This window comes from Mauremys reevesii, linkage group 21 (genome assembly GCF_016161935.1).
Source record: "Mauremys reevesii isolate NIE-2019 linkage group 21, ASM1616193v1, whole genome shotgun sequence".
NCBI lineage: Eukaryota > Metazoa > Chordata > Testudines > Geoemydidae > Mauremys > Mauremys reevesii.
The window spans coordinates 9066680-9089668 of NC_052643.1; the positions used below are offsets into that span (position 1 = coordinate 9066680).

Below are 22989 nucleotides of genomic sequence, written 5' to 3' on the forward strand. Positions count from 1 at the left end.
CCCGGCCCCCGGGCGCTATCAGGTTAGGGTGAGGCGGCGGCGGCGGCGTGCTGGCGGCAGGTGCCCGCGCTGCTGTGGCTGGCGCGGCCTGCGGGGCCCGGGCGGGATGGAGCCCGCGGCGGCGGCCGGGGCCATCCGCGAGGGCTGGTTCCGGGAGACCTGCAGCCTGTGGCCCGGCCAGGCGCTGTCCCTGCAGGTGGAGGAGCTGCTGCACCAGCAGCGCTCCCGCTACCAGGAGATCCTGGTCTTCCGGAGGTGCCGGGCGGGAGCCGGGGAGCGGAGCGGGCCGGGGCCGGGGCCGGGCCGGGGCTGGGGCCGGGCCGGACGGGGTGACTCGCCTCCCCATCCACTCTCCCGCCCGTGGGCGCTGGGGCCGGGGCTGGCGCTGCCGGGACGGGCTCCGGATGCGGGGCGGTGAGGTGGCGGGGCGGGGCGGTGAGGTGGCGGGGCGGGGCCCTCCCGGCTGTCACCGCAGTGCCACAGCCGCTGCCCCTCGGGGACCCGGCTCCCCGTCCTCTCCGCCGGAGGGATCAGCGGTGCCGGGGCCCAGCGGGCAGCCTGGCCACCCCTCGGTGCCTGAGCAGGGTGGACCGTGGCCGCCTTCCCCGCGCTGCTCCCGGGATGCCTGGCCGAGGTGCGGTCCTGGGTGCAGGCAGGTGGCTCCCACCCTGAGGCCGCAGGGGACGTGCGCCCCGGGAGGGGTGATTCTTGATACCTCCCCCAGGCACCAGAGCGGGGCCTGCCCAGCAGAGCGAGACCTGGTGCCACCAGCCTCTTCTCCGAGGGCACTGCCCTGAGCACCCTTCGTTTCTCTTGCCTTCGCAGTAAGACCTACGGCAACGTGCTGGTGCTGGACGGGGTGATCCAGTGCACCGAGAGAGATGAGTTCTCCTACCAGGAGATGATTGCCAACCTACCTCTCTGCAGCCACCCAAATCCCCGCAAGGTACGTGGCCTCTTGGCTGATGGCCGGGTCGCTTGTGCTGACGGTTTTAGGAGTTGTGCTTAAATGACAATTGTCCTAATTTGCATTTTGACATATTGAACCCAGGCGCCAAATATGTGATCTATCCATGCAAATCCAGCACGCTACACTTCGGTAGCGCTTTCACCTCGGGCTTGCAAAGCACCTCGCAAGCAGGCCTTAGAGCTTGAGAGATACTAATATCCCTGCCTTATAGGAGGGGACTGTGTCCGTGGCAAAGCTGTGGAAGTCTCCTGACTGGATTTGCAGGGCTAACTTTCTTGATCCAGACTTTGCTATGACCCTTCTAGCTTGGCAGGACCAAGCTGACTCTCTTCTGTTTTCGGTCTCTCTCCTGTCTCAGGTGCTAATTATTGGTGGTGGCGATGGGGGAGTGTTACGAGAAGTGGTCAAGCACCCATCCGTGGATTCTGTGGTGCAGTGTGAGATTGATGAGGTACGTACTGCAGGAGGTGAGGCTGCTGTGTCCTTGATTTCAGTGGGCTGTGAGGCTGCAGGCTGAGTGGGAGAGCAGCTCAAGGTAAATGGGAGAGCTGCTTCAAAATATCAGCTTCGTGCTGCTACTTCATCCACTGCTACTGACCCTACAGACAGCGCTTTCATTCCTTGCCATGTTGGCATGGCAGTGACCGCCCTGTCTCCGCAGCCCTCCATAGCAACAGCCTGATTCTTTCCTGTGGCCTCTTCCACATGCACAGCTGGGGCTAATCCAGGCCGAGTGCACGATCTGAAGGCTGAGCTCCGGAGAAGAGAAGTTCTTTTGGCTTTGGGAAGGGCCCCTTTTCTTCCCCTGATGGGGACAGCATGCATCCTCCAACGAAGGGACCTTGTCCCTCTGTTAGGTCATTGCTGAGTTGGTGTTCTACTGCTGAATGCAGGAACTGGGTCTCTTCCTACAGGGCCTTCTGCTGGTAGGTGAGTCTGTCCTTCCTCCACTGGTCAGTTCATATTGGCGTTAGTTTCAGAAACACTCGCCGTTGTGCTGGAAAGTAGGAGCTGTGTGAGGAATGAGAACTAAGCCCAGAGTCCATCCCTAACCTCTCTACAAAATCAAATGATGCTGCTGGCTGAGTGTACCTTGACGTGAATAGAGCTGTGACGGCCATTGAGCACAAGGAGTGGCTCAGAACAGCTGACACTAGTGTCTTCTCACATCTCTGCAAGCCATAAGGATTCTAGTGTTTAGGGGATACACCATGATTTCTCACCCGGAAGAAAGTACCCCTCTACTTAGGGACAAGGTGTTCTCCTCACCTGGACAAGGAAGTTTGCAAAGGGAAAGGAAGGCTGAGGGCAGGGATGGGGATATCTTTCATTGAAAACCACATTGGCGATTTTCAGGGTTTAAAAGAAAATCACCGTGTTGGTTGGGATCTGCCTCTGCAGATGATCTCCCCAGTTCTTTCAGTTCTTCCAGGCAGCTTTGGAAATTGAGAGCTCTTTGGGTTTGGCACTTATTGTGCAAGAATGTTGCTGAACTCAAGGCCATAGGATAGGGCTGAGCCTTGTGTGTTAGCTTAAGATGCTGGAAACAGACTGCTCTCGAATGGCTGGTGAGGTGGGTCTGAGCTGAGGGCGTAGAAGGAAATGACTCAGACATTGATCAGCTTGGCTGCATGGCGCTCTGTGTACTGACCTGCTTGTGCTGTCTGTTACAGGATGTGATTCAGGTATCGAAGAAATACCTCCCGGGGATGGCGGTGGGCTATTCCAGCCCCAAGCTGACCCTGCACGTTGGGGACGGTTTTGAGTTCATGAAACAGAACCAAGAAGCCTTTGATGTGATTATCACAGACTCCTCCGACCCCATGGGTGAGAACCCAAAGGAAAGGGGAGAGTGGGGTGGGTCCCATCCGTGTTCTCTCTCTCATCCTCTCCGTTCTAAACACCTCACTGAGGCAGTGCAGAGCTGGCCAGGGCTCTTTTGAAGAATAAAGAGAGAATCTTCTCTCCCAGCCCAGAGAAATCACTCCCTCCCTTTCACTTCAGTTCCTTTGATGGGGAGTGATCTGGGTGGGGCTCCAGAGGCAAATCATGGAGCTGCTGGAACTACTCCTTCCTTGTCTCTTTGGCCCCTGAGCAATGGGGGGTGAAACTGCATCTGAAAATTGTTGCCTTGCCAGCTAGGAGCAAGGCCGCCAGCCCTCTTGCTTCCCTTTTCGTGGCTCTGTGCCTCAGTCCTGGGAGGTGATCTAATTACCGCTTCTAGTAACTAGTTGATCCTGGAGTCTGAAAAGAACTCCTAATTGCCAACCATCCCTGCCTACTCAGCCTATGTCTACATGTGCACATCTGTAGCCATTTAAGGACATGTCTACACTACAAAATTGTGTTGACCTAAGTTACGTCAGCATCTAGCCACTGCAGTCATTAAATTGCCTTTGCGTGTCCACCTTCGCTCCTTGTGTCGACCTAACTCCGTTGACATTGACTCTTGTGGAGGCGGAGTTAAGTCGGCAGAGCGGGGAAGTTACATCGGAGGGAGCAAAATTTTAGTGTAGACGCTTCCCTAGTGAGGGTGACGTAAGCTGCCTTGCATCAACATCGCTCTGTCGTGTAGACACTACCTATGCCACCAGGAGGGGTTCTCCTGTCAGCATAGGTAATCCACCTCCCCAAGAGGTGGTAGCCAACTCGATGAAAGTGTTCTTCCATCAGAAAGAACCCGAAAGAAAGTGCACCACGGTTACGTTGGAATAGCCACATCTCTCAGGAGTGTGGATTTGTCATGCTTCTCGGAGACAGCTATAGTGATGTAAGAGTTCTCAGTCTTCCTACCTCTAGTGAGCTGCTGTCTGCGCCTCGCCATCCCCTCGAGAAGCTAAGGGAGCTGGCTACCTTCCTTACATACTCACTGGCCCCATTACCATAGTAGCTGAGAGCCGCATGGTCTTTAATGTATTAGCTGCCCAACAACCGTGGGAGGCAGGGAAATGCTCCTGTCCCTGTTTTACAGATGGGTAACCAAGACGCAGTCACGAAGGGCCAGATTTTTTAAAGTATTTGGACATCTAGCTGCCATGGAAATCAATGGGAATTAGGCACCTAAATCATTCTAAAAATCTGGCCCCAGGGTGACTTGCTGAAGGCACACGGGGAGTTCATGGCAGAATTGAACCTGGGTCCCAAGCTAGCACCCTAGATCCTCGACCACCTGTCCTCTCTTCAACAGAGTATATAATGCTGCCTCGGGTTTGACCATTTAATTGTTTTCTGCTCCCGTTTGCAACACTACCATGCTTTTGGGAGGGGGTGGAGAGGTGGAGGACACGTGCCTCGGGGGATGTTCTGCTCTCCTGATTCCCATAGCACGAGGTTCCTTCAGTTACTACTGTCTGATCTTGATAGACAAACTAGCCTAACCCTAGTGCCCTTTGCTGATGTTATCTTCTTCCCTTTAATCTGCCGAGCAGTGGGGTGAGATCAGGAGATTTGTATTATGTTTGCTGATTACCAAAGAGAAAATTAGGGTGGTTCTGCTGTGCTAGAGGTGGGCCAAACTGGAACCCCAGATCCAAACACCGCAGACTGCACAGTCCCAGCTCACCTCTAGTCGTCATTTACAATACATTAAAAAGCGATTCAGAACCTTCTTTTCTAAAACAATTGAGTTTGCCTGGTATCAGATCTGAGTATCTAGACCCCCAGGTGAAGCAAAGCTCTGGTCTCTTCCGGAGCCCGGCAAAGCCATGCCCTAGATGCACAAAGGAATTTTCATGGATCCTGAGCCATCTCTGTAACATCCTCCCCCCAGGTCCTGCGGAGAGCTTGTTCAAAGAATCCTACTACCAGCTGATGAAGACGGCTCTGCGAGAGGATGGGATTCTCTGCTGCCAAGGTGAGACCAGGCAGGGTACAGTTGGGCAACTGAGGCACAGAGAGGCGAAGTGACTTGCCCAAGGTCACAGGAAGTCTGATGAAGCAGGGAATTGAGCCCAGGTGTCCCAAGTCCCAGGCTAGAGTTGAAGGTAACTATGTAAATAGGGAAGTTCAGGTAGGTGAGGCTGGGAGTACCAGGGTCCTATTGTAACAGAGGGTTCTAACAAACAGGTAATGTGGGTCTGAGGATCTTGTCCCCTTGTGCCTGCTGCTCTGGATCTCCTGTAATGTTGTAATCCCCAGGCACAAATATCCGAGGCAGCAAAAAGCCAAACTTGGGATCCGTGGTATAATATCTACTGTTCAAAAATCTCACTTCCCAGAGCTGTCTGAGTCTGGCCTTAGTCTTCCTGTGCATTTCCAGTAATCTCACACTGCGTCTACACTAGGGCTTTTACCAGCAAAGCTATCCCAGTGTTAAAAATCCCAGTCCATCCCGATGTAGCTATGCCGGTAAGACTTAGGTATAGACCAGGCCTTAGTCTTCGGATTTAAAACCAGCCTTAACCTGAAACCTCTCTGCTCAGAGTGCTAAAGGTGGCCATTGTCTATTCTAACCTTTCTGTCCCTGTTACCTGCACAGGTGAATGCCAGTGGTTGCACCTGGATCTCATTAAGGAAATGCGTCAGTTTTGCAAGTCTCTGTTCCCTGTGGTGGAATATGCTTACTGCACCATCCCTACGTATCCCAGCGGGCAGATCGGCTTCATGCTGTGCAGTAAGAACCCAGTGAGTGTCGGGTGTCCCAGCAGCTGCCCTCTCCCTGCAGCCTGTGGGAGTGCTGGGGATGGAGGGAGAGGGAGACATGGAACAGGCTTGGCTCAATTAACAGCATCAGCCACTTCTTAGTTTCTGAAAGACCAGGAAGCCCGCTCGTGTGCAGTCTGCCTCTGTGCTGTGCCCCTGGCTAACTCAGAAGGATCTACATGTGGCACCTAGACCCATCTTCCCAGGAACCAGAGCCCCCTCTGGGTCCATGCTGTGCTCGGCCATTGCTAGTCGGGGTCTAGAAGCCACGGTCCTGCTTGCCCAGCCCGTGTGTCATTGGGACAGAACTGGCTGGCTACAGTAACCAGTAACCAGTAACCAGGTGTCCTGGTGCCTGCTGTGCACATGTGTGAGAGGCAGGGTGTGGTTCCCACTGAGCGGGCTCAGCAGCAGTGCAGGCTCCCCATCAAAGAGCCCCAGCCCTGACCCCGGGGGGCCATGCCAAGGAATGAGGGAGACAGTCAGTTTCGACAGCCTCTTGCGGTTCTGTTTCTTAGATGTGGGTGGCTATCCACTGGGAACCGGGTTGAGACCCACCAAACTCATTGCATGCAGGGCCCCAAACAGTCACTGGCTGTTAATAACTGGACTGGCTTCGGAGCAGTGCTCTGAAGTGAAAGGCTCTGCATATGGCCTGTCCCCCGACTCCCCCCACTTTCAGGCCTGTCGCAGCACACGGCTGGGCTCTCCCACTGGGTCAGAATGCCAGCTGCATTTCTCTGCCAGGGCACTGGCAGTGTAGTCCCTGCTGCACTGAACACAGATGCGGATTCTGCTCTGAGTGAGGGGTTTGATCTTCAGGCACTCAGTCACGACATGAAAGCTTTGGTTGGCACAGGGCTCACGCAAACAGTCCCTGGTTGTGCAAGTTAATCTCACTGACTTCAGCCTGGGAATAAGGGCTAGTCATGAGATCCAGGGTTTGCAGACTCCAGACCCTAAGAGGCTGTTGTGCAGGACTTGTGATCCCAGGGTGGGAAAATGCCATAAAAAATGCCCATTGGTGTGTGTGTTCTCACTGTCTGCTCCCAGGACACAGGACCCCTCTAGACGATTATGCAAACACCGAGTGCATGTATGTTTCCTCTTCGCAGAGCACAAATTTCCGGGAGCCCATGCAGCAGCTCTCGCAACAGCAAGTGGAAAAGATGAACCTGAAATACTACAACTCTGACATCCATCAGGCAGCTTTCATCCTGCCTGAGTTTGCACGGAAGGTAAGTGAGGCTGCAGCCCCTCTTTCCCCACAAAGGCTGGTGAGAACCCACCCTTCTGTGGAGTGGAACCACTGCTCTGGGACCGAGGGTTCCCACTTGGGGGCCCCGCTGTTCTGTAACTGCTGTTGGTGCCATGCCTTCATTAGAAGTACAAGGCTCCTTCTTGGGCAGGGAATGCTCAGATCCAGCTTATGAGACCCTTGACCTTGAGCTAAGGACTGTCCCTGATTAATTCCTGGGAGCGTGGGAGTTGGTGTGGGATTGTAAGGTCTGCAGAGCTACCAGCATGGAGATTGTGCTGGCTGCTCTGGGTGAGGCGTGGTGAAGCCAGCGCAGGCCAATAGCTCTGGCAGCGCAGGAGCTTATTGAACACACAGATTGTCAGTATACACGTGTATAGGAGGAGACTACTACAGAGAACTAACCTGAATCAAACCCCGAACAGGCTTTAGATCCACCAGTGGGCCCTGAGAGTCACTAGAATAGACCAGTTCTCATTAGAGAAGCCCCACAAAGGGCCTGGGTAATGCAGGCTTTGGCTGTGGATCCTGCTGCAAATCAGAGGACTAGAGAACGGCAGTGGTGATGGTCTACAGTGGGCGTGGAGTTCATTGTGCATTGCTGAAGGATTTGTCCATGTTTTACATCACCCCCTTCGAACCATCCCTGTTCCAGTCAGGCCTAAGCCCCGGCTGTGAAAGGTGCAGCAGCAGAAAGGAAACCTGCTCGGCATGCTAGAGGAATTGCCCAAGCTAGTGGCATTGTCATGTGCATGCCTAGAAATACACTTCCCAGCCCCTGTGTAAGCAGGTTTGTCATTTCTTTAGACAATTAACAGATTTCCTCTCTCTTGGGTGTCTCCAGGCCTTGAGTGATGTGTGAGAGCCTGAGAAGCTGCTTTTCCCCTCATGACTTGGACCTTGAGATCTTCAGCGCTGCAGCATGGGGACTCTCTCAGCAGGCTGCCAACTCTTCCTCCTGGCGGGAGGAATGTTGCCAGCCAACATTCCATCTGATAACGCTTTAAAGATGGCAAGGCATAAGCCAGATGAGACTCTCCGAGCCCCTCGTTGCTTGGGGTCAAAACTGTTCTTTCCAATATTGGGAATGTAAGATATCTTTCTCCTTTCTTCCTTTTCTCCCCCCTCCTCCTGGCCCCAGCTCCCTTGGTGTATTTATAACTGACATGTGTCTTCGTATCAATCTTCTGGAACTTGGGTTGTGTCCAGATGGTTCATTAACTCAGTCTTAAACACAGGGAAGGGACTAGTATGCAGGGATGTAGCCTGTTCTCCTCCCCAGAGAGCTCCCTGCTGCTGAGCTATTGTAACTGGTAACAGGCCTGAACTCCAGCTCCCTTGTTTCCTTGGAGAGGTCACAATTCATATCCTCTGTTGTCATTCACAATAGGTCTCTAGTCCCGTTGGAGCAGCAGTGTTACAGGGCCAGCTCATCGCCTGGCAGCAAAGTCTAGTAGTTTGGTGTTTTGTTTTGTTTTGTTTTTAACTGGTTGGAAACAAAGTGCTGAGGCACTAACAGGACAACTCCTGGTTTTTTAATCCTTGCTTTCGGATCGGTTCCAAGGCATGTTCCCCAATGCAGAGGTCGGTGCTTTATATCCACCCGTTGCCTGGTGGATAGCAGCGAGGATGGATGTCAGGCGAGCTAGTCTCTCCTGAAGGCCTCCGCCTTTTAGCCGTAAGTAGAAGACTCAGGCCGGGTATTGGCTGGCCCACGGGAGGCATATCATGATTTGTATTCTTGCTCCCAAGATCAATGGATGTGTAATTTGTTCTCCATGTGTACTGGGTCCTGAGGCTCAGACTCCACCTCTCCATTACTCATTAAAAGAACTCCATGCTGCCTCTGGGCTGTTGGTGTCCTCTCTCAGTGCAGCCTCCTGCAGCTGTCACTCCCAAGCAAACAATCTGTTCTGGTGGTTAAGGTGACATTGGAGTCGGTGCATTTCCTTGATAGGGAGGGGTGCTCCTCCTACTGCCTCTTACGGAAGGATCTCGGGGTACCATCCAGTCAGCCTGGCTCCTCCTCCCCTTGCCCTGCAGGACGTATAAAAGGCATATGTTGTAAGCTGTGACCTGGTGCATGCTCTGCATTGCAGCCCCCACCCACTAAGAGCTCTAGCCCCCCTGCTGTCCCATGTGTGCTGCACAAGTCAGCACCCCTTGGCCTCAGCTACTCTCTAGTCCAAACAAGAGGCTCCTAGCTGCTCCCCCCTGCTTACTTGTCAAACTAAGGAAGCTGCCCATCTCCCAGCAAGCATGGCTCAATCGCTGACTCCTCCCAGCTAGTCCTCGTTTCTTCTTCTTGTCCTCTGCAAAACCGCTGCTGGGCCCTGAGGCTGACTGCTCTTCAATCCTGCAGGGGGCTCTAGCTGTACAAACCTTGAATGTCCATTAGGGGACGTCTCGAGAACCCCAATCAAAGGGCTTGCGCTTCCAAGGAAGAGCGTTCCCCACGGGCTCTGTCACGGTAACGGTAGAGGAGCAATGTGTTTTGCTCATGTTAGGACTAGGCTGTGTCACAGCCGCTGCCTAACAGTGCCTGCAGCTCATGTAGCCAGCGACTGTCTGTCACGTCCGCCTCCTCTGCTGGAGTCTCCCCTTCTGCTTTATCTCTAGCTATTGCCTCAGCGTGTGGCCCCACTCCTCAGATTCCCATCAGCACCGCTCCTTCGCTGGCCTGAGGCATTGCAAAGCAATGCTCCAGTGGAGCCTGTCGGGGGCAGGCTGGCCAGATTTCACCCTGGTGTCTGGGCTTGAACTAGCTTGTTTAAGTGGGTGTGACAACTTTGTGCCCTTCCCTTCGCTTGGGGCCCCGGGCCTTGTTCGATCTACCCCTCCAAAGAGTTTGTCCTATTGCCCTATATACACGTTCTTCCCACCCCAGCTGTCGTGTCTTAGTGCGGTCCCCAGAACAGAGCCTTTTCTTATCCCCTAGGGGTCGCCCTAGTGCCTTACACTCTGGTTTGACCCCCTTTCCTCCCTCCCCACCCCCACCCCCAAGATACCTGCACAGGAGCTGATCCCAACTCATCCCTTCCATCCCTAGGGCAGCTGACCAGAGTTCTGTGCCGTTTGCTGCCTGTCGTTCTCTTGGTGGAAATGGAGTTGCTAGTGGGGAATCAGGCCCCTGGCATTCTGGACTGATTTTGGCCCAACGCCGTCTTTCCATCCCTGGCACGGGCGGGTCGTTCTCTTCCCTCGTGGTGTCTCAGTAAGGCTACGAAAGCACTTTGGGCCCAGTCTCTCTAGGAGGGCCAGCAGTCATGAGTACGAAAGCCGCGTGATGGGCGAGTGAGGGAAGAAGTAATCCTGTGTCAAAGCCTCCAGGGGGAGGCTGGGGAGATGATCACTAAAAGGGAATGGATAAGGTTTGGGGGAAGGGAGAGCTATAAAGATGTTTTGTACCTGCTAAGCCTAGGGCTATGGGGTCTGTTCCTCCTGCCTCTGTTGATAACATCCTCCTAAAGCCCAGCAGGGAGCTGCATTCCCTGGTGTCAGCAGAATGCCAGGCCTTTGCACGCAGATGATGTGCGAAGTACTGGGGGAGGTGATTTCCAGTGCTGCGATTTCGCCTCCTGCTTGCTCGTGTGGTTCTTGTTGAATCTTCTCTTATTTTAAAAGCTTTTCTGTTCACCTTTAAACAGGGCACAGGGGCAAAGCTTCAAGGGCTCCCGGGCGCAGCCCTTCATGCTGACCCACCTTTGGAAAGCTCTTCCCACCTGTTGATTATTTGTATTGCTGTAGGATCCAGGAGCCCTACTCAGGGACCCTGGGTGCTGTACAAACAGAACCCAAAGCCAGGCCCTGCCCCCAGGAGCTTACAGTCTCAGTTGGTGCTGGATTGACACCTCTGCCAATCCCTTTGTCCACAGATCAGGTACAGACTGGGCGGGGGGCAATGCAAGCTTCCCCCATGGCAGAGGATGGTTCAGTCCCTATAACCTATTCAATCCTGCTGAGAATGCCAATGAGGCTTTTCCTGTATATGGAGAAGGGGACTGAGCCTGCCAGCTCAGTCAAGAGGAGCAGCCACCGTTTGATGTGTAAGATTACTGCCCCCTATGCATCGTGCCCTAGAGATGAAAGGCTCCAGGCACCTCCATACAGCTCGCCCTGATTGCCTTTTTCCTTAGCTCTTGGCAAAGATTTAATCTCACTAGAGTGGCCTAATTTACAAGTCAGTTACCACCATGGCAGGGTAGGGCTATCTGCACTCCAAGCTACCCATGATCTACTGGTAGAGCCCTACCCATAACTCCGCAGTAATGGCCAGACAGTTGTTCTTTATAGGCAGTGTAAATGCTTCAGTGCTCTGCAATGAGAGATACAGCTCACGGCCTGAATCGTATTCATGAACAATGCAGCCAGGGAATGGAAGGATAGTTTGCACAACAGTAGCTAGTGCCGTCTGAGCAGCTCCAAGCACTTTGACTCTGAGGGTGAAAGTCACCCCTGCGTCAAGGGCTGACACAGGCTCTGTGCACTACTCAAGCCCATACGATGGGACTTACATGGTGTATAGCGTTTCAGCTAGGCTGCTGCACATTCATTTCATCTCTGATTATCCCTTCCACACCTGGGGCTGCAGCTGTTTTCCCTGATCTACAGCTTGGGAAACATGGGTACAAGAGATCAAGGTTTTCAAAAGTGACACGTGATCTTGGGTGCTAAACTTAAGAAGCTTTAAAGTGCTGAGCGTCTGCTGTCATCTGAAAACTGGGCCGGCTTCAGGTGTCTCCAGCGGGGCCCTGAAAATCAATCGTCACTTGGGATAAGCTTGGCCAGCCAAACTCAGTGATTTGCGCAAGGCTAGGGAAGTTGGCAGAGTCAAGAATGGAGGCTATGGGTGTTCTCCATTTGTACTGAGGTACCACCTGGGCCCATCACAGTCTTAAAACTGGACCCCCATTGTGCTAGGTGCTGTATGAACACAACAAAAAAACAGGTCCTGCCCCAAACAGCTCACAGTGTAAGAACATGACAGGAAACAACAGGTGGAGATGGACAGAGGAACACAATGAGAGGGTATTGGTAGGCAGCAGCCTCAGTGCCCCAGAGGCCTGTTGTCAAGTCTGCTGGCTTGGGGCTGTCTCCTAGCCCTGTATTTTGCCAATTAAACTTCTTCAGTTCCCCAAAAGTTTCATAAGTTTTTATGGGGAGGAAAAAAAAAACTCATTATGAAAAATATCTTGCCCATGTCCTTTCAGCCACTTAATTGGCAGGAGTACCTCATTCAGCCAGTGCTAATGTTCTCAGGGCCTGGCTGGATTATTGATGGAGCCCAGCCAGAGCGCGAGACTGCCAAGCTGAGGACAATTTTGTCAGAGAACAGGCGCCTCCACAGGCAAACAATCTACAAGTGATAACAACTGCCCCCAAGGTGCTGGGGGAAGCAGTTTCCTTTGCAAGGATGAGGGAGAGGAGGGGAAAGTCTGAGGAACCAGCCAGGGCCCAGACAAAGAGACTCAGGCAAAATGTCATTAAAAAGTAAAATGAGAAATTTCCCAGAGTTAAATGTCGGGCACTTTGGGTGAAGCTCTTTTCTGACTGTCTGCATAGGAGGGAGTTAAATGCTTTTAAAATATGCAAAAGGTGGGGAATTAGAAACCGGGATCTCAATTATAGGACAGTGATGTGTGAAGCAGATAAAGTGTGTGGGGAGGAATGATCACAAATGCTATGGAAGTAGGTGGCCCATCTTTCAAGGCTGCCAGCTGCATGGCTAATAGAATTTTAATAGCCTCTTGCTATTGCAAATGATAAGCACTTGCTTCCCTCCAGCAGGAGACTTCCTTGACAAGAGCGGGGCTGCCCTCTCCATGGTACTGAAAGGCTCTGTGTGATTTGTGCACAGAAGCCGCAGACTCATCTTCTCGGTGACTCCTTTATGTGGGATTTGCTGAACAAGGCTATAGCTCTATCTGTAGACACCGGGGTACAGCACCACTGCATGTGTCCCTGTTCTTACCTCCCTTCAACTCCAAGAGAGTACCCAGAGGAGTGAGCTGGACTCTCCCTGGGAGCAGACTGTGAACTCATTGGGGAAGGGTCCTTGGCCTCGCGGGTTCTTGTGTTGATACAACTAGTCTGATCTCTGGGATTAAACTTAACTAGGGGGTTGTGGGTACCATGATCTGTTGTATGAAAGAGCCGCTCACAAATCTCATGGCACGAGAGGTCATTCCCCAGCATCTCTGGCCATCTCTGAGATGAGTGTGTCGGTCTCAGCCCCAGTGAGAGTCAGTTCAGACTGCCAAGCCCCACCCCAGGCCTCTTCACACTTTCCCAGTACGAACTGCCTCCTCATTAGAATTCATCAATGAGTTTCCACAGATAGATGCTGTGTAGTTGAAATTGAAATTGTTTCATGGGAACATGTTGACATTTTCTATGGAAAGTTTTTGAAATGTTTTGTTTTTACTTGGTCTTTTACCTCATATATTTGAACAAAAGACTTAGAACTGGACACATCATTACTCTGAAATGGCAAACTCTGATGCAGCCGCAACAGTGGGCAGGTGCCCGCTCCCCCACGACGCACTGTACGGATATCGCTGAGGTTATGACACCATTGAAATGAAATGTTGTGACGTTTTAGAACGTTCCTCTGCAAGCAGCCCCCCCGCACCTTCTATTCAGCCTCTCTCAAGCCCAGCTGGGTTTATGGAGCAGTGGCCAGAGGAGGTAGGACCTGTCTCCCAGCTCAGCTTCCCTGGAGAACTACAAAAGACTCAGTAATTCGTGGCATCCACATTCTGGTGATATTCCTTCCTCTCCGTGCACCTGCTTTGAGACTTGGCTCAGAGATGAGCAGGGACTTCAGGCTCCAAGCCACACTCAGATACTCTCTCTTCCTTGGCTTGTTATATTAGTGCTAATGAAAGCTGTGACTGAACCATCCATCTGGTGTGCAGCCATGCTGCACCGAGGTGCCTCAGGGATGGGGCTGCTGGTGTTACGGGACCGTTCTGAGACTGCCTTGATAAATGAGTTACAATTTCAGGCCTGTGAGCAAATTGCCAGTTGGTTTCCCCTCTCGAGGAGGATTGCTGCCATCAGCTGACTGTTGCTTTGTTTATTGTGTTGCTCTTTGGCACCCAGATCCCCGTGGAGATGTTGGGGAGGCGTCTGGCTACCAAGGAAAGCTAAGGCCTTTGAACCCTTCAGATGCAACTGAGTTTCTGGCCTCTGGGAGCCAGACCAGTTCCATTTTGTGCAGCAAGAAAATACTGTGATCTGGTCTAAGACCAGGCAAGAAATAGGCAGGAGACCATGCACATCCAGCCAACAGAGTAAAGCAGCTGGGAGGGACATCCCCACCCCTCAACATGACAATCTGCCTCCACAATGCTCTATTATTGTTCTTATAGCAGCACTTAGGAGGGTCTGCTGTGCAAGGTGCTGCACATAACCATAGGAAGAGAGTGCCTGCCTCAAAAAGCTTACGGGCTAAATAGACAAAGGAAGGCTCATTATCACCCTTTTACAGAATGGGAAACAGGTACAGAGCCATGAAGTGACTTGCCCAAGGTCACACAGAGAGCCTTTGCCACGGGCAGGAACCCAAAGCCAATCTCCTGAGTCCCAGTCCAGAGTGGGGCCATCCGTACTAGTCCCACGTCCAACAGCGGTCGCAGTCCTAATTATGTACTTTTAACCCCAAATGAGAAGTGGAGGGTGAGCACCAGGGGCTGTGAGCTACATACCAGCCAAGGAACAGCCCCTGCCTTGAGACGGTCAGTTGGGAGGCACCAGCAAGGCAGATAGTGTTATGGAGGTGCTACCACCGACAGGCTTCCAAGAGGAGTTGAGTCCTGAGGAGACAGCGAGAGGAGCACAAGGAGATATAGCCTCACTGGGAGGCTAAGCAGTAGCACCAGCTAGAGAATAGGAGGAGGAGATGGTGAAAGCAGAAAAGAGAAGACCCCAGTGGGGGGTGGGGGTTGCCAGGGACTGGAGCCATGCAGGACTCAGAAGCTGTGGAGAAGCTTTACCTTGATGTGACCCCAGTGGGGAAGCCAAGGCAGGGATTTGAGAAGCCAATGGGTGAGGTCAGGACTGTGGGAGATGAAGTGACAGGACAAAAGGGAAAGGTGATGTTAATCCCTCACAGTCAGAAAAGTTCTTGACTTTCCTTGTACAGGTGCTTAGGGGGCTAGGAGGAGGGAGTGCCTCAGAGGTCAGTTGGTCTTTATGCAGGGGGCAGCAAGATCACAGAGCACAGGTCTGAGCTGGCAACCGGCCTGGGCTCATGGGCAAATCCCCACCTCAGAGTTAATGAGACTGAAGCCCCCACAGGGTTATTTCTTGGGGAGGGCAGAGGAGGAGTTGTCTGTGGTGGAGAAGGGAAGGAAGCTGCTGGATATTGTGGGAGGGGGCATCTCTGCAGGCAAAGGAAGCTGTAGTGTGGCCCATCACCACCTCTGAGGCAGCCAGCTTGGATCCTGCTGCCCAGCCAGGCTCACCGCCTCTCAGGGAGCCTGAGAGAAAAGGCAGCAGCTTTAGTACCAGCAGCTAATTCCATCACTTCTTGCGTGGCCCACAGCAGCTGCCTGTCTGAACCATTCAGAGCCAGGGCCGCGTGGTCTTGAACCCATCCCACCTGCGGGTGTCCGTCGGCCACGTCCCTCAGTGCACACAGCAGCAGGGACACCGAGCTCAGCTCTTGGGAGAAGCATCGTGGAATGTTCCGGCTGGAGCCTGGCTGGCCGCTGGGAGTGGGGACAGGGACTCTGCTGTCGTGTCTGGGCAGACGCTGTCTCCCGGGCCTGCTGCCTGAGGAGGGTACAATTCCTTCCTGGCATTCCTGCCCCTTAGGGCTCTCTTGCCGGTCTTGCTGCAGCCTGAGACAGACCTGCTCAACGTCTGCACCTTTCAGACTGGTCATTGTCTGACCCTGGGTGGAAAAGCCATCTCCACAGCTCCTGCCTCCCTGGGCATCCCCCTGCCTCTCCAGCTCTTTTCTGACATCACCGCTTATCCCCCTCACCTCTCCCTTTGCTGCCGGCTTGTGACTCCATTCACTCTGTTGTGGTGTCTCGGGGAACAGCCCATATGTAAGACACAGCACCGCACAGAGCTGAATCCATGCAAACAAGCGGTCTGGTTCGCCTAGACAGTCCCCAGAGTGGAGACCCAGCTGTGCTGGCTGTCCGCCTCCGCTGCTGTCTGTCTAGCTTTTGGGCTAATGTGCCCTTTGGGTGAGTCCTGTCTCGTAAGTGACTGTCTTGGATTCACCTCCTGCCTGTCTGTTATCTCAGACCCATCTCAGACTGGAATGGGATGAGGCCCCAGTTCCTCTTCAGGACCCATTTGCAATCCCCTGGTTTTGCTCCCACTGCCAAGCAGTTCAGCCCTGGGTCAGCTGGCAGGTCCCCATGCCAGGCTCAGTAACTGGGGCTCAGTAGATCAGTGCACAATGCGCCCCAGCAGCTCTCACTGGGCTGGAGGAGTTTGATGGGCTGCGTTAGGGAGGGCAGCAGGGTGGGTTCGGATAAATCGGCGCAATTGTTCCTGAAGGGAGCAGGTGACGGTTCATCCTGGATCAGGGCGCACAAGCTGGCAATGACCTTAACTCCCCAGCTATCCCAGGGCCTGGTGGGAAAGGCAGTCAGGGCACATAGGTGCTGGAACTAGGGGTGCTGCAGCACCCCCCTGGCTTGAAGTGGTTTCCATTATATACAGAGTTTATGGTTTGTTTCAATGGCTCTCAGCAGCACCCCCCCTATGCTAATTGCTCCAGCACCCCTGTTAGTGTGCTGTATTTCCTGACTAGAATTCAGGCCTAGGAATCTCCCAGGGAGAATCTGTTTCACACAGAATAGTTCCTTTCCTTTGTGCCTTTCAGCGAGGGAATCAAAGGTTTCTTCTAGCACTTGTGTGTTGATATTTGGGCATCAGGTTCTAGGGGAAGGCTCCACTGCCCTGGGGTCTGTTCATTCAAACAACAGTGGAGGTGCTTGGGCTGTTAGTGGTTAGAGAGGATGGGGTGGGGATAGAGTTCTGGGTTCTATCCTCAGCTCTGCCATTTAGTCACTGTGTCCCCTTGTCCACATCACCTCTCTGTCCCTCCACATCTGGAAAGTGAGAACTTACCTGCTCTACAGGGGGTGCTGGAAGGAGGAAGAGACCTGAGCTGCAGCGCTGGGCCTCCCCTTAGGAGTGTTCCCAGGGGAGAGGGGCAGTGGGTTCAAGGATGAGAAGAGATGTGAACTTTGAGTCCTCAGATCCCAGGAGTCAGGGGCCAGATGACACCCTAGTGACAGGGGAAAGGGGGGTAGGCTGCAGTGTCCTTACAGAACCTTCTCCTGGGCTGCAGCCTGTTACTACAGGGACATCAGTGTGGGCAGGAGGAACCTTCTGAAGGGCTGCTTGAAAAGGGGCTGTGCAGGGCAGAGCTGGGGAGAAAGGGGAGCACAGAAGGAACCTAAAGCAGGGGGCATCATGCCATGAGCAAGCCCTGCTGGGCACAGCTGCTCCAAGTCTGCCCAGCCCAGCTAAGCCTCTGCTTTTCTCTTTAGCACCATGCAACCCCAGCAGGGTGCAGCTGGGATCCATTCTGCCAAGCTACAGTCTGGAACTGGGGGATGGCTCCAGACTCCCGGAACCCAGAGGCACTAGAATGGGAGCGGGGAGCAGCTCGGCATTCCCCGGTGAGTGGCACTGTGGGGAGACACAGGGGTGAGCTGCAGAGATCCGGACCCCAACCTCTCAAGAACTCGGGGTTGGGTTGTTTGGATTCGGGTCCAGGCCCATCTGTAACTGGGGGGGGGGGGCTTTGACCCCTTCCTCTGCAGCATCCGGCATTGGCCACAGGCTCCAGGACTGGAGGGGCCATTGGCCTGCTCTGGCAGGCAGTGTCTGGGACCACAGGAGCAGCCCATCTGGACGTGGCAGCTGCGGCCAGTGCCTAGCACCTGCGGGTGTGGGACGGTGGGTTACTTTGGTCCCTGCTCCCCCCTCCCCCGCAGAGGCCTTTGCAGCAGGGGCACCTGGAAAGCCCCGGGGCGCTGAAGGGCCCCGCTCCAGCAGCCAAGTGTTGACACCCCTCCAGAGTCTAATTTGCCTTTGATAGGGACTGGATTGTTTGCGTCACCTGCAGGGCTCGGGAGCGGGCTATAAAAGGGGCTGCAGCCATTGTCTGTGGCAGAACAGAGCCCAGAGGCAGCTCCCCCCGCCCAGCCGTGCCCGATCCGTCGTTGCAGTCCCCGCCGATCCATCATGCAGCTGGTGGCCAGCCTGGTGTCCGTGCTGCTGCTGGTGTGGGGCGTGAGAGCCAGCGCCTTGCCCGGCGAGGAGAGAGCCGCCGTGGCCAACAGCAGGGTGAGGATCGCGCACCCCGGGGCGGGAGGCAGGGCAGGGGGGCACCCGGGTGGGCGCTCTGTGCTGCTGGATCCGCCGGAGCTGCGGCGCGGGGGGCTGGAGACGGCGGGGCACCTGGTGAGGTGGGAGGGGGTCCAGGCAGACCGCAGAGGGGCCGCGAAAGCAAAGTCCGCGCTCGGCGCAAACTGGCACGGGGAAGAAGGGGAGAGAGGGGAAGGCGGGGAGGAGAAACGCAGATGGCTGGGGGAGTCCGGCGAGAAGGAGCCGGGCAGGAAAAGAAGGGGCGTGTAGGAGAACGGAAGGCTAGAGCGGGGTCCTGTCCCTGCTCCAGGAAGGACCCGGTGCAATAGGAAAGAAGGAAGGTAACCGAGAAATAAGAAGCGGAGTAATCACACCAGAATAAAGTCACTTTGCTCCGGAATAGAGTGTTCACATGGGAGATACGCCAGCATAGCTGGAGCAGTGTAATGGTACCGCTAGTCCTCCCCCGATAGATAAACCCCAGGAGGTATAGCCAACGGGAGGGGGCACTTCACCGCGACACAGCCTCTGCCCTGTGCTCCCAGTCGGTGTCCACAGCTCTGCCCCGCGCCCTGCGCTCCGCCAAGCAGCACCTGTGCGCCTCCGGAGCGGCTCCGCGCCTTTAGCTGCGCAGCTCGCACTCCGGTGTGCGTCCATCCCAGCAGCGCGGCTCGCAGACTCGCCTCCCAGCCTGGGAACCGGCGGCTGCACAAAAGGGGAAGGGAGGGACCCGGGGTACCCCGTAAAGGCACCAACTCCTCTCGCGCCCGTCTCTAGTTCCCGGGGTCGCTTTTTCAGCCTGAGAGGTGGTTCCCCATCAGTGTCCGATGATCATGCGTTGGAGGGGGGCTCCGGGGCGCTTTGGAGGGGGGCTCTGGGGCGCTTTGGAGGGGGGAGCGCGTCCCATGAGTAGCGAACGAGGAGACGGAACAAGAGACAGACACACTCAGTGAGATGCTGGGAACAGCATCCCATTAGCGAGCGGCCCTTAGATCGGCCGTAACCCTTTGGGGCGGGGGGGTCACAGTCTCTTTCCTCTGCAGATTGTCGCCACAACGACAGGTTAACCCTTTGGGTGACAGGTTAACCCTTTGGGTGACCGACACGTTTTTATCCCAAGTCTAAAGCGCAGGGAGAAGGGAAGAGCGCGGGGTTAGGCGGCTAAGCGCAGTCCGTGAGTGCAAGGAACGGTTCAGTGGCAGGTCCCACGCCGCTGCTGGGAGGGGAGAGACACAGTTAATGACTTTCCAAAGTCCCGCGGAGAGCAGCTAGCGGTAGGAGGGTGGATTGCTGGCTGGAGGAGAGAGGCGCGGGTCCCTTTCTCAGGCGAAGCACCCCCGGGGTTGAGACATAAGCTGTTATGAAATACACCCCCAAATGCACGGGAAAGCAGCGGCCGGGGTCTCCCCATGTCCCGGTGGAAGCGGCGCAGAGAAGCCAGCAGCCGTAAGACTCAGGGCGCGAACAGTAACCAGCTCTAGCGGCTCGGAGCTCTCCAGCGGTGGGAGCAAGGGGCGAGCGCACGGGGCTGGAGGGAGCAAGGCGGCTCTGTGGCCCCTTCCCCCGGCACCGGTGCCTCGCTGGGTCCAGTGGCCGCCGGTTTCCAGCGCTGCCTGGTTCCGCTGGTTCCCAGGGACTGGAGCCAGGGCTGTGCCTCGCCCGCCCGGCTCACGGGTAGGCAGCCCGTGCCCAGGTAGCAGGGACACCCAGTAGGCGGCTGGAGCGCTGCTTCCCAGCTCAGGGCTGGACGGAGCGGCGATCCAGGTGTTGCCAGACGGGGCAGGGATTGGGAAATCAGCCCCCCGCCCTGCCTTGTGGGGCTTCTGCCCTTGCCCCGGCCGCAGGCAGCTACGTGCCTCAGTTTCCCCGTCTGTCTAAAGGGCAAATAATTAGAGCCTGACCAATACCCACAAAGGTTTCCTTCAAGAGCCTTCCTGGCTCTTCCCAGGGAGATTAATGTGGCGACTCCCTGGGAAGAGCCGAGGCCAGGGGTTCGTGGCCCGGGGACAGCCTAACTCAGGGATTCGTGGCTAGGGACCACCTGAGCATCGGCGGGGAGCAAACGCTGAATCCGAAGGGGCAAGATTCTTCTGAGGGTAACAAAGAAACCGAGCTGAGTTTCTCTGGACCAGGGCTGGTGTGACTGAGATCAGAATCTGGCCCGAGGCTAGTTGAAAGCAGGCAATGTGGGTTGTTTCATATCTCCGTGGTCTGAGTAGCGTTTCCAGCCATTTGGGGCTACAGCTTCTCCCCCCCCTTGCTCCCACGACTGCCTCCTTCCTTCACCCTTAACTCTGGCTTCCTGGCAATGGTTGGCCAGAGGAGTCGCAGCATGAAGTTTCCCCTTGTTAATAACATTTCTCAGCACATTGCCCCTCGATAGCCCTTCCCAAGTGGGTGCTGGGACTGCCAGGCAGTGGGGACAGTAACCCGGGGGGGGGCGGGTTGATAGCTAGCTGGGTTTGGGGAGGGTGGGAGGAGCAGGGGATATTGTAACGGAGTGAACCAGTTTGTTCACTGATCTAATGACACACAGGTGCTGCTGTCTCAGCCCAGCTGGCCAGTACGGCATGATCTAGCATGGGTCTGGGAGCCAGAAATTCCTGAGCTCTTTCTGTCATTGACTTGCTGTGCGAGCTTGGGTGGGTGAGATTCTGTGGCCTGCATTGTGCAGGAGGTCAGACTAGAAGATCATAATGGTCCCTTCTGACCTTAAAGTCTATGAGTCTAAGTCATGCCCCCTCGTGCCTCAGTTTCCCCTCTTGTATGGTGGTGGTAGTAACTGTTTCCTGTTACCCTGGGAGACAGGGTGAGGCTTAACTAGCTCCTGTCTGCAGAGCAAGCGCTGTACAGGTGCTGAGAGCCCTCAGGCCAGGAGCCTGTGGTGAGGGAGACAGAACCAAGGGAAGTGGGATCCTGGCTTTGTCCCCCTCTTCCGCCTCCCCTGTCTCTGATGAGACCCAGGCTTCCTGACCACTGAGAAGAGAACCAGAGACAGATTAGGGATTTGTGGGGCCCTGGGCCAGAGCAAGTGGGGATCCCCTCCTCACGCCTTTCACCTGCAGTCCCCCCACCCCTGGCACTCCTGCTGGGGAAATGGGCTCAGGGCATGGGGACAGGAGTGCTGGGTGGGTGGAGCATCCAGGGCCCCTCATCTGGCTGTGGCCCCTGGGCTCAGGCCCCGTTGGGCCAATGGCTAATCTGCCACTGTAGAGAACCATCCAGGGCTCTATGCCAGAGCCTCTGTGCTAGCCCTTCCTCCTGTGCATGCTGCCCCCCTCCCCTCTGCTGGCTCACGGGCCAAGAGATGTGAACCAGGGAAGAGGAGGAGGCCAACTGGGACTGGCAAATGTCCCCACCTTTCTGCCTCAATACCCCCTCCCCCCACCATCATGAAGACCCCAGTGACTCCCATCCAGCACTATGAAACTGGCCATTCTGCGGTAATCACCGCAGAGGATTGCCCCGTGTCCTAAGGGTTAGAGCTGGGCTCTGTGACGAGGAATGGAGAGCATTAGGCCAGTACCTGCAGAGTGATCTAAGGAGATGGCATCACCTCTCTTGTGCTTCCCACTTGCAGGAGCAGACCAAGGCCCGGAAGGACATGATCCTGAAGATGCTGGTGGGTCTCCTGGATGGGATGGACACGGGGCGCGAGGCAGCTTCCACTGACTTTGAAGAGCCCCCGGAGAGCAAATTGGAGGCGGAGCGGCTGGCTTTGGGGCGGTTAGCCCAGCTATCACAGCGAGACCGCAAAGCCCCCTGTAAAAACTTCTTCTGGAAAACCTTCACTTCCTGTTAACCCCCAAGCCCCACTACCAGCCCTGGATCCTGGCCCTCTCAGATTTTCCCTGTCCCCTTTAGAACACAAGAACTGTACCTGCATTGTAAATAGCATCCACATGTCAGTGGTTTGTTTTTCTCAAATGATTTGAGCTCTGTTTGTTTATTACTCCATTCACAAATAAAGCATGGCTGAGAGGCACCTTGGGAACATGTGTCTGCTTGTTTGTGCCTGCTGCAGCTAAATGCACACACACACACACATCTGGGCCTTCTGACACACTCAGTGGGTGCTGGACAAAGGTCAGGGGCTGGCCTGGAAGGTGTTGGGGGAAAAGGACATGCTGACTAATATACGCAGGCTAGCATACACATATATTATGCTGATAAGAATCCTGTGGCACCTTATAGACTAACAGATGTTTTGTAGCATGAACATCTGTTAGTCTATAAGGTGCCACAGGATTCTTTGCTGCTTCTACAGAACCAGACTAACACGGCTACCCCTCTGATACTTGACATTATGTTGATAATACTACCCACAATACATATTCCAAGCACTTCAGTCTACTTATTATTAAGCATTAATATAGCAATTATATACTGTCCTATACTTTTATTATAATCCTGTTGAGTTGTGCTAAGTATCCCATAACACCTTGCATTAGCAGAAGTAAACTTTGGCTTAAGTAGATAGGAAAACTGTCAGTATCAGGAGATATAAATGTTTTCTAACAGCAACAGAAAGGGATTTACCCTCCTCACAAACTTATTTACCCTGGGAGAAGCCCAGGGGATGGCTCCAGGCCCTTTTGTGCTCAGAACTAAGATAAGGTTGCATCGTGACCTGGGTTCATCACAGAGGATAAAGGGGTGCATCAGGGTACCAGCAACTAACAAGGTGAAAACCTGATTATTAAATCCAGTTTCAGATGCCATCTATAGTACCTTTTACTGATAGGAAAAGGGATATAACTTCAGGGAGCATGCC

General features: G+C 54.6%; 2 protein-coding genes across 3 annotated transcripts; both read left to right on the forward strand.

The window, feature by feature from the left end:
• On the forward strand, positions 1-8719 carry SRM (spermidine synthase). Of its 2 annotated transcripts, none has more exons than XM_039509125.1 (8): positions 1-22; positions 826-946; positions 1329-1421; positions 2644-2797; positions 4740-4823; positions 5448-5593; positions 6727-6849; positions 7714-8719. In XM_039509125.1, the coding sequence occupies exons 2-8, from the start codon at positions 902-904 to the stop codon at positions 7729-7731; spliced, it is 663 nt and encodes a 220-aa protein (XP_039365059.1). In that variant the 5' UTR covers positions 1-22; positions 826-901; the 3' UTR covers positions 7732-8719. The 2 variants fall into 2 exon arrangements, with proteins under 2 accessions (XP_039365059.1, XP_039365058.1); XM_039509124.1 differs by lacking the exon at positions 1-22 and adding an exon at positions 44-255.
• A 9227-nt stretch (positions 8720-17946) lies between these two features.
• On the forward strand, positions 17947-22194 carry LOC120387683 (somatostatin-2-like). Its single transcript, XM_039508653.1, has 2 exons — positions 17947-18194; positions 21796-22194. The coding sequence occupies exons 1-2, from the start codon at positions 18093-18095 to the stop codon at positions 22015-22017; spliced, it is 324 nt and encodes a 107-aa protein (XP_039364587.1). The 5' UTR covers positions 17947-18092; the 3' UTR covers positions 22018-22194.
• Positions 22195-22989: the final 795 nt, after the last annotated feature.

Bases quoted from the DNA above. Each gene is read 5' to 3' on its own strand.
- SRM (XM_039509124.1), top strand. From the start codon at position 107: ATGGAGCCCGCGGCGGCGGCCGGGGCCATCCGCGAGGGCTGGTTCCGG. The intron at 947-1,328 runs GTACGTGGCCTC...CTCCTGTCTCAG, and splicing joins GCCACCCAAATCCCCGCAAG to GTGCTAATTATTGGTGGTGG. The intron at 4,824-5,447 runs GTGAGACCAGGC...TTACCTGCACAG, and splicing joins TGGGATTCTCTGCTGCCAAG to GTGAATGCCAGTGGTTGCAC.
- LOC120387683 (XM_039508653.1), top strand. From the start codon at position 18,093: ATGCAGCTGGTGGCCAGCCTGGTGTCCGTGCTGCTGCTGGTGTGGGGC. The intron at 18,195-21,795 runs GTGAGGATCGCG...TCCCACTTGCAG, and splicing joins CCGCCGTGGCCAACAGCAGG to GAGCAGACCAAGGCCCGGAA.